Genomic DNA, 9,188 nt, shown 5'->3' on the forward strand with positions numbered 1-9,188 from the left:
GGACAGGCTTCAGCCACACCAGCCTGTGAGCAAAATCGTGCCCTCCCGAGGGGGAGAGGGCTCCCCCTTCCTCCTCCATCACGCCGCGGGCATCCCCTCTATCCCACTGGCATGCATGAGAACCTCGGCACTTTGGCCCACGTTACTCCTCGTCAAACCTGGAAATGGCCACTCAAAGGATTTTGCTGTGTCTAACGAGAAAAGATCACCTTTAACACTGGAATGACATTTCCCTGTGCTTCCTTGCTTCAGCTGCTTAGAAGGGCATCCTCCATCCCACTTGTGTCTAGACAGCTGAAATTTGGGCGCCAAAAATGTTTGCTCAGAAAAGGAGCTGCTGCCTGCAGAGAAATCAACGTGACCGATGGAAAAGAGGAGACGTCTGCACGCTCAAAGAGGCGGTCTGGCCCTGCGGCCCCCTGCCTTTGCCAGCGGCCATTTCCCTCTCCTGCTTTTCTGCACCAAAAGGGATCCGACTCCAGGCACCCAGCAGCGACTTGGTTTACTGAAATTTTAAAGCAATAAATGAGTTTTGGATGTATCTGAATATGAACATCTCTGAATCCCTTCTGAAAGGAGACCTGCTGCCAATTGTGACACGTTTGTAAACGAGAAAAGAACTGGTGAGCGAAAGCAATCCACCTTCCCCGTGTACCAGCCTTCTTAATATATGTAGTATTAGTGACACTTCAGAGTTTCAAATGGGAAAGCAACCCTTGCAGCTCCAAGGCAAGGGACGAATGTGCAATTTTTCATTTCTTGATCCTTTACCAGATTGCCGCCCTTGCTGATTTTCTACTGCAACATTTCTTTTCAACTCATTGTACGTGTCACTATTCCTGGTTACATCAAAAGATTTTAACACATATGCTGGCCTGTCTCGTCCGAAAAGAAGTTGCATTTTACCCTGTTGGGGAAAATTGGAAACACGAGGATTGGAACCCCTCCCAAACTCCACCAAGGGCACCCAATGCCCCCCAAAGCCTCCCTTGAACCATCTAATGGCCCCCAAGATCCTCCTAAGTCCCACCCACGGAACCCAAAAAACCCTCAATATCCCCCACAGGGAAGCCCAAATACGCATGGGAACCCTGCTAAGTTGCATAGACCTGTACATGTCTTCATATGTGGTCCTATCTGCTAGAATTGTGTCTTTTCTAGAGACTGCCAGTGGAGTTGCATTTTTTCTTGTTGTATGGGGTTGAAAATGCAAATACTACATGGGCAGACGATTCGGATTCTGTTGCAGTTCATGTATTTATAACAAAACTTCCAATCCTGCTGTATTCGTGGCATTTTTACTTGCATTGATGGAAAGAGGCGGTTTGTATTTTCAGGTACCAAGCTTCCAAGGTGAGGCTGGCAAGCATTTTTCTTTTCTAGCTACGGTAGATGCTCATGGCAATAATGCCTTACAGTGAGCAATATACGCTGCTACTTGTTTTGAAAGCTTGCTTTCTCTGTCTATTTTCCGGTTTCCCAAATGCCTTTTTACCCTTCTTTGCTTTCTTTTAAAAGCTTGGAGTCTTTTATAGACGATGCCTAGTGCTGTGTACATCTTTTATTTCCTCTCCTGTGTGGAAGTCCACAGAGCCCAGGGACCCTACGGCTCTGCCCAACGGCAACATGGACCGAGGGGACCCAGACCTCGGCCCCACAGAGGGGCTGTGGAGGGGCTGACAGACGGTCCCGGTCCCCCTCAAGTCTGTGATGTCATTATGGGGCACGTTCCAGAGCCACCGGACAGGCAGAGGTTCTACTATGATGTTGGAGGGAGGGCAAGTGCTGTGAGCACCCCAGAGAGAAGCATCTCCCACTGCCCCAGGCTTCGAAGTGGGCGATAGCTTGGCTTGCGCCGCATACTCCTCCTCAGCCAGGGAGAGGAAGATGAGTGCAGTGGCTTGCCCCGCCTTCCATGGGCTTTGCCCGGAAGGGAAGCTGGGCGATGGGATCATCAGCGTGGACAGCATTGAATTCATTGCTCACAAGATGATCCTCTCCAGCTGCAGTCCATACTACAGGTGAGTGCTTGAAGGAGGAGGGGATGGGGCCAAACAGTATTTTATGCTCTGTGCCACACTGTGCCTTCGTGTATCTCCAGCGCTTCCCTTGGCCCTCAAACTCTCCTCCAGCAGTTCCCCCTAGTCCTGGTACCTCCCCAGACACTAAAATTCATCCACAAGCTCAGATGGAACTGTAGCGCTGGAAGTGCTGTCTGGCGAAGCCCCAGATATGGTGCAGGGCTGGGAGCGTGGCCAGCCTGGCGGGCCTGGTTTTCCTTCCCCACACACTGTTACTCTCTGGTGTTCTTGTTGAAGCAAGGTGCCCACTTGCCCTGTGGCTCCTTATTAAAACAACCATCTATTAAAACATTCCTTCATAAAACTCCCCGGCCTCCTAGCATGGCTACTGCTAGTGCCCAAATTGGTGGCCGGGGAAGGAGGCACAGGGGATAATGGGGTCAGGGTGTCACACAGCAAGGCCCCTTTCTTCCCCAGCGCTGCTTTGCTTTTTTCAGGGCTTTGTTCTCCAACAACTGGAGCAATGCCGAGAGGAAGGTCTATAAAATCCCCAGCACTTCCTCTGAAATGATGAGCCTCCTTATGGAATACACCTACACCAGGACAGTGCCCATCACGGATGACAACGTTGAAAGTTTGCTCATCGCGGCAGACCAGTTCAACGTCCTGGACATCGTCAGACTGTGCTGCGAGTACTTAAAATCCCAGCTGTGCTTGGAAAATTGCATCGGCATCTGGAGATTCACAGGCTACTACTACTGTCCTGACCTGCGAGAAGCAGCCCATGAGTTCATCCTGCATCACTTCGAGGAGGTGACCAGGGTGTCCACAGAGTTTCTGGCGCTCTCCCTCAATGACCTGGAACGCCTGCTGGAGAAGGATGAGCTCCCTGTGAAAGAAGAGGCCGTGTTCGAGGCCGTTCTGAAATGGGTTGCTCATGACCTGCAGAACAGGAGGCAGCATGTTGTAGTCTTGCTGGGCAAGGAAGGGTGGAAGTGTGGACAGAAGGGATTTTTTTTCTCTAAATAAACTCAGCGTTACTGACAGTTAAGACTTTGCTTAAAACTCTTGAACTCATACTTGCACAGTGGTATGAATTTGTAGTCCATGTTCCTGGTACTTACATGTCCCTCATGCAAATCTGCAAGTGCCATTTCTATCAGTTTCATAGGAACTAGATTTTCCTCAGTGTCCCGGAAGGTCCTATTGACCACCTCTTTGAAGAGCTGGAAGTTTGCTTTCCTGAAATTCAGGGTCCTGACTTTACTCTTCCCCTGATGCCCAGACCCCTCGGAACTGTGAACTCCACCAGCGCCTGACCACCGCAGCCCAGGCTGCCTCCAATCTTGATGTCACCCATTAGCTCATTTGCGTTGGTGCCCTTCAGGTCCAGTATGGCCGCTCCTCTGGTGGGGCTGTCTATTACCTGGCTCAAGAAGTTATCTTCAAGGCACTCGGCTCTGGGAGTCTCCTGGATTGCCTACAGCTCGCCATGCTGCTTTTCCAGCAGCTGTCGGGGTGACGGAAGTCCCCCAGCAGGACGAGAACCTGTGAGCGCGAGGCCTGCTGCTGTAGCTGGAGGAAGAAGGCTTCGCCAATAGGCTCCCCTTGATTGGGCGGCCTGGAGTAGACACCAACCCCAAGGCTCCCTTTGTTGCCTGGCTCTCTAATTCTTAGCCATAAGCTTTCAACCTGCTCTTGGCTATTCTTCAGAGACGGCTCTTCACACTCTACCCGTTTCTTGACCTAGAGCGCAGCCCCTCTGCCCCCGCTTCCTCCCCTGTTGCTGGCCATGGATAGTCACAGCAAGTGCTCTGGATAATCACGTTCTTAATCTTACTAATTGCTGTTTTAAAAACACGTTTCTTCTGTACCACGCTCGGTCTCTTATTGCAGTGTGGTTCCAGAATTTCACTCCTCTGATGCCTGGAAATTCTCTTCTGATTCCCAGCCCAAATTTATTCACTTCCAGGCTACATCTCTTTGTTCTTCTGCCAGTATCATTCTTTACCTTCACAAGTCCTCGTTCCCTCCTTTGGGAGTTGCCCTAGTGATGAGAGCAATCATCTCTTCTCTTAGTTTTTGTTTCTCTAGGCTAAAAAAGCCAAATCTTTCCATCTGCTCTGAAGAGAGAGGCTCTGCATTCCCTTGATGAGTCTGTTTGTGTGGCCTTGAGTATATTTCTGTTTCAATCCATCTTTCTTGAGCACAGATGACTAGAAATAGTGCGCAGTCTTGAGGATAAGGCCTGACAAGAGCTTTGTGTCATACATTTATCGATTTCATCACACCATTGTAGCATCTCTGTGGGAAGTGGCTCAGTATCTGTGATCAATTAATAAGCTTTATTATCCTCAGTAGTTTCGACCTGATGAATCTTTTTCCTCTAGAACACCAATTCATCCCCATGCTTTTTTGTGGGCACTTGATTTTCCATCTCTAAATGCCTTTCGTATGGGTGGCATGGTTATTTTAGAAATTCTGAACTTTGGAACTCCACTTGCACACCTACCCTGACAGTGGTGTCTGTGGATGCCGTAATGCATCATGGTGTGTTCCTTATGACTAAAAGTTACCACGGCGTAAGGCAAGGTAGCCTTGCATTAAGTTGCCATAGCAGAGCTTAACAACCAATCTTACAGAGTTTTAGTAGCAAGAAAAGAAACTGCCTGGAGCTTGACGGTACCCCAAAACCTCCCTGCCTCCCTCCCTCCCTGCCGGCGTGCTGCCCACTCCCTGCCCAGGCTCTGCAGGCAGGGCAGAGGCCATTCCCAGCACGGCGTGGGCATGCTGGGGAACCTCTCCTGCCCGCCCACGGCACACGGCACCACCGCTCACCCGAAAGTGGCAACGCAGGAGCCAGTGGGCCAGGCGAAGATGAGGGCGGTGCTGTCCTCATGGCTGCCAAGTCTTTTTTTGCAGTGGTTTAAAACAGTTTACCTTGGGTTAAAAGCAATGTAAAGGGTAACAAGGGACCATGTCCACTGCGTCCACGTGCCCAGCCCTGAGAGCTGAACTCCAGCTAGACCGCTCTGGCCAGCCCAGACAAAGCGTTCCTCCCAGACGTCCTGGTATTTTTTAGCCATCTCTTCTCAGAGAGTTTGTCTTCAGTGCATCAGGCTGGTTTACCCCTGGAGAGCTGCAAGCGTCTGTAAGCAAGTTTGTCATTAGAGAATTTGCTGTAGGTAAAATAAAGGGGAAGGATGCTTGGAGAAAAGCAGAGATGCCCTCACTGGAGAGCTTACTTTCACTGTGGAAAGGTCATCCATTCCCTCTAATGGTCATGCCTCAGTTACCGGACTGTATTAGTTTTAGTTTGGGTGGCTGTTAAAGATGGGATTATGAGACGTAAAAGTATGCATGCATGCTGTTCCAACCACTTTTCCTTGACACTGTGAATTGATATTGCAGGCATCATGAGATGGTTTGCGCTCTAATGGGTAGAGAGCTCCGTTAATAAAAATACACTTAATACGCAGCCTTCATGTTAGCCTTTTCGGTTCATTTATGATTGTCTTTAGGCCATTTGATTCTCTCAAAAGATTCCAAGATATCCATTGCCTTTTCAGCTGATGCAGGAGCCTTCTATAAACCAGGTCTCTAAGAAGGAAGAACGACGCCAAGGTAATTATTTCATTCTATAGTTACCCAGCCATACCAAGCCTGTCTCTGTAAATTTCAGCAGCCATCGGCTGAAGAGTCAGTACTGAAGGGACATAAACCATTAAGGCCAGTAATCTACCCCTTCAGAAAGGACAGGTGAGCAGCACTGATGGCGCTAAAGGGTTGGGCTACAATTTACGACTCAGAATTTTTAGCTGATTCATGATGGGCTTACTGTAGGTTTTCTGTGTTATTTAAGACTGTTGGTCAGAAAAATGAGAGCATGTGTGGTCTCTAGAGAGCCAAAATCCCAGCGATTCCACGACCCGTGCCGGCACTACAGCTCCCAGCGTGCCCCGGGGCGCCCCTTCCTGCCCTCTGACCCCCGCAGGAACCAGGGCCGCCTCCTCGGGGCTGCCCCGGCCCAGGGCCAGGCCTCGGAGCCCCGGAGGCCCGGTGGAGCCGGGAGGAGGAGGGCAGAGAGGGAGAGAGCGGCGGAGAGGGGTGGGAAGGGCCAGAGGGACAACGGGGAGAGCAGGGGGGAGCTGGGCAGGGAGCGGAGGGAGGAGAAATCCTGGTGAGGAGCAGGGGGAGAGCGGGAAAGAGATGGAGGGCAGGGGCCAGGGTCAGGACGAGGAGGCGGAGAAGGACAGAAGAGCGACGGCCTCCAGGGCTGAGGTGGGGGAAGAGCGAAAGGGGATGGGGAGCGGGATGGAGGCCCAGAGGGAAGAGGGAAGGCCCAGGCAGACAGGCAGGAAAGGGGACGGGCTGCAGGACAGCGAGGAAGATGAGGCCAGGCAAGTGGACAGAGCAATAGAAAAGAGAGAAGGGCAGGGAGTGGGAGAGAGAGATGCAGAGAAAGACAAAAATAGCAAAGAGAAAACCAGGCTGTATGGCAGGGAGGGAGGGATGAAAAACAGAAGATCAGGGAGCCGGCCAGAGAAAGAAAGAGAAAGGAAAAAATAGTGATGGGCTAGAGACAGGCCGGGAGGAGTTAAAAGATGGGGGCAGGGAGCCAGACAGAGAGCGATGAGGAGGGACCACAGATAGCAACTACGGGCAACTGACTCCATTTCTTGAGCACCGCCCAGCAGCGGCATTACCAGGCGCCTCAAGGAATGCGCTGCCTGCAAAAGCCCTTCCCTGGGCTCAGTCCTGCTGCCTAATATTGGTGATGAACGTCGCCCTGCAGAGTGGCTGGGACTGTGGGGAAAAAGCCCATCTCGGGGCGGGGGGGGAATCGGCCAGCTGTTTTTTTGTCTGTTTGCTTGTTGGTTTTGCTTTTTAAAATAATACCATTTAAGCTCTAAATACAACCTGTAAGGAGAAAGGGACCAGGTGTACTAGGTTGGGCACATTTAGAGCCCAAAGCCGTCCAACGGCCACACAAACCACCGCTGGCTCCCGCTGCGCACACTCCATCGCCTGCTCGCAGGTACAGGCAGCCGCCCTGGGTCTTGAACGCTCCTCCGGAGCGGCACCGCCAGGCAGCATAAAAAAGCCCACTGCCTGCAAAAACTTGAGCACAGCTTAATTCTGGGCAATTTTCCCTCTTTTCAGGCCTGCTGGTTAAAGAGTCATCTGTGGAGACATGGCTCAGGACCATGCTTTCTGCACCCCGTGGCGGCGATGGGCAGAAGGAGACGTTCCTAGATCATATCGTGGGATGAGGTACCTGCGCAGGGTGTCAGGGTCCAGGGTTTCCCAGTGCCCCCGTGAGAGATCTTGCTGCCAGCAAGCACCTCACCATAACGCCGAGGCCGTATCCACCCCTCTGGAGCTGGGTACAGCAGCCCTGAGGGGTCTCACAGGGAGGACAGGGTCATCTGACATCTGACAAAGAAATGATGAGCTGAAGCCGGTGGCCATGGCTGGCCAGTTCAAAGTCTCCGAGAGCCTCAGCCTTTCTCCCTGGGAGTGTTTAACCCAGGTTTTACTGTTATGTACAGGATCTCTGTGTGTTGGCCCTGGCTTCCTGGGGTTATGTTATTTTTACGTTACCCTGTGTTCTGCATGGTCTTTTTTTGTGGAGAGTCCTCTTTTTCAGCTTGTTTACCATTTTAAGGTTTAGATAGGGGTCTCTGTTTTGTGTACAGTATTTTATCTGTTGTGGTTTTCTTGCTGTGTTGGTGGATTGTATTGTGTTTTCTATCTTGAAACCATCATTTCTGGTCCAATATGTCTCCTGCAGGTGGGGCAGTGCCACTTCTGGTGCAGTCCGACTCGCTTCTGAGTTCTGGCCCATAAGGAATGACTGCCAGAGGCCTATGTGTACTTTTAAATTTCCGTGGACTTCCAAATTCAGGGTCATTTCTCCTGCCTTGAGGAAGAGCCACGGGAAGATGCCAGCCACATGGAAGGACCAGGCTTTTTGGTTTTTGCTTTTGAGTTAGAAACCTGCAAAGAGGCTGCTGTCGTTAAGTTTAGTGACATTTCGTAACGCAACTGGGTATTGTGTGACTTGAAACATTGCTGGCAAATCATAGAATCATAAGAATGGGTAGAGTTAGAAGGGACCTTAAAGATCATCTAGTCGCAACCTCCCTGCCATGGGCAGGGACACCTCCCACTAGACCAGGCGGCTCAAAGCCCTGTCCAGCCTGGCCTTGAACACTTGCAGGGATGGGACATCGACAGCTTCCCTGGGCAACCTCTTCCAGTGCCTCACCACCCTTACAGTAAAGAATTTCTTCCTGATATCCAATCTAAATCTACCCTCTTTCCGTTTGAAACCGTTGCCCCGCGTCCTATCATTGCACTCCCTATTTTCCGTGTGCCTTAGCAGAGTTTCCAGGAAGATCTGCTCTGTGATCCTGCCGGGCACCGAGGTGAGACTGGCCAGCCTGTCTTTGGAGGAAAACCAATTGCCTTTAGGCATAGGAACGAATCTATGGAAGGTTCCAGGCGTAAGACTCCCCTTTTCATCTGTATGGCCCTAAGAGCTCTATTGGCATTTCCAGTGCCCAGCCCCTGGAGAGTGTGTGAGCTTGTCAATAGGTTTGCTCTCCAGGCATAGCCAGGGATCTCCTTTCAGACTGGTGACAAACCCGTCTTGGTGGAAGGCTGGTATCCTTCCTTTCCTCAGTGAAATTTCAAAAGTAACATAGATGCCCGTCCCTGTACCGATGAGAATTCACTGGGACAGATTCCCAGGAGAGTATTTCTGGCAGAGGATGGGCTTTTAGAGCATATCCAACAGTGGGGCTTTTTTTCCTCAGCTGCTGTAGTTTGGACTGTGGCGATGGGCGAGTTGTGGAATGAATACGTATAATCCACCACAGGCTTACGGGCAAGGCTACCATATTAAAACCTGGGCTTCCAAATGACTATTAATAGGAAAAGCAGACGCCAAGAGCAAAATTAACGATGCCTTTTATACAGAGGACAGCGCTGAAATCAAAAAGTTTTCCTGACTCCGGAAACCCAAAAGGCATTTAAAGATCTAAAGCAAGCAGTCGTGGAAGCTCCCTCCTTAGCCCTGCCAGACCACAAGAAGCCTTTTATATTTATATGAACAGAAAGGAATAGCCAGTCTGGCCAGAAGCGTCTGCAAGCCATAGCATA

The 9,188-nt window shown here is 50.8% G+C and overlaps 1 protein-coding gene across 1 annotated transcript; it reads left to right on the top strand.

Moving 5' to 3' along the window:
• Positions 1–548: 548 nt before the first annotated feature.
• LOC141743052 (kelch-like protein 10) lies at positions 549–3,340 on the top strand. Its single transcript, XM_074586782.1, has 4 exons — positions 549–600; positions 1,874–2,021; positions 2,519–3,016; positions 3,307–3,340. The coding sequence occupies exons 1-4, from the start codon at positions 549–551 to the stop codon at positions 3,338–3,340; spliced, it is 732 nt and encodes a 243-aa protein (XP_074442883.1).
• Positions 3,341–9,188: the final 5,848 nt, after the last annotated feature.

Source organism: Larus michahellis, chromosome 4 (assembly GCF_964199755.1).
Source record: "Larus michahellis chromosome 4, bLarMic1.1, whole genome shotgun sequence".
Lineage (NCBI taxonomy): Eukaryota > Metazoa > Chordata > Aves > Charadriiformes > Laridae > Larus > Larus michahellis.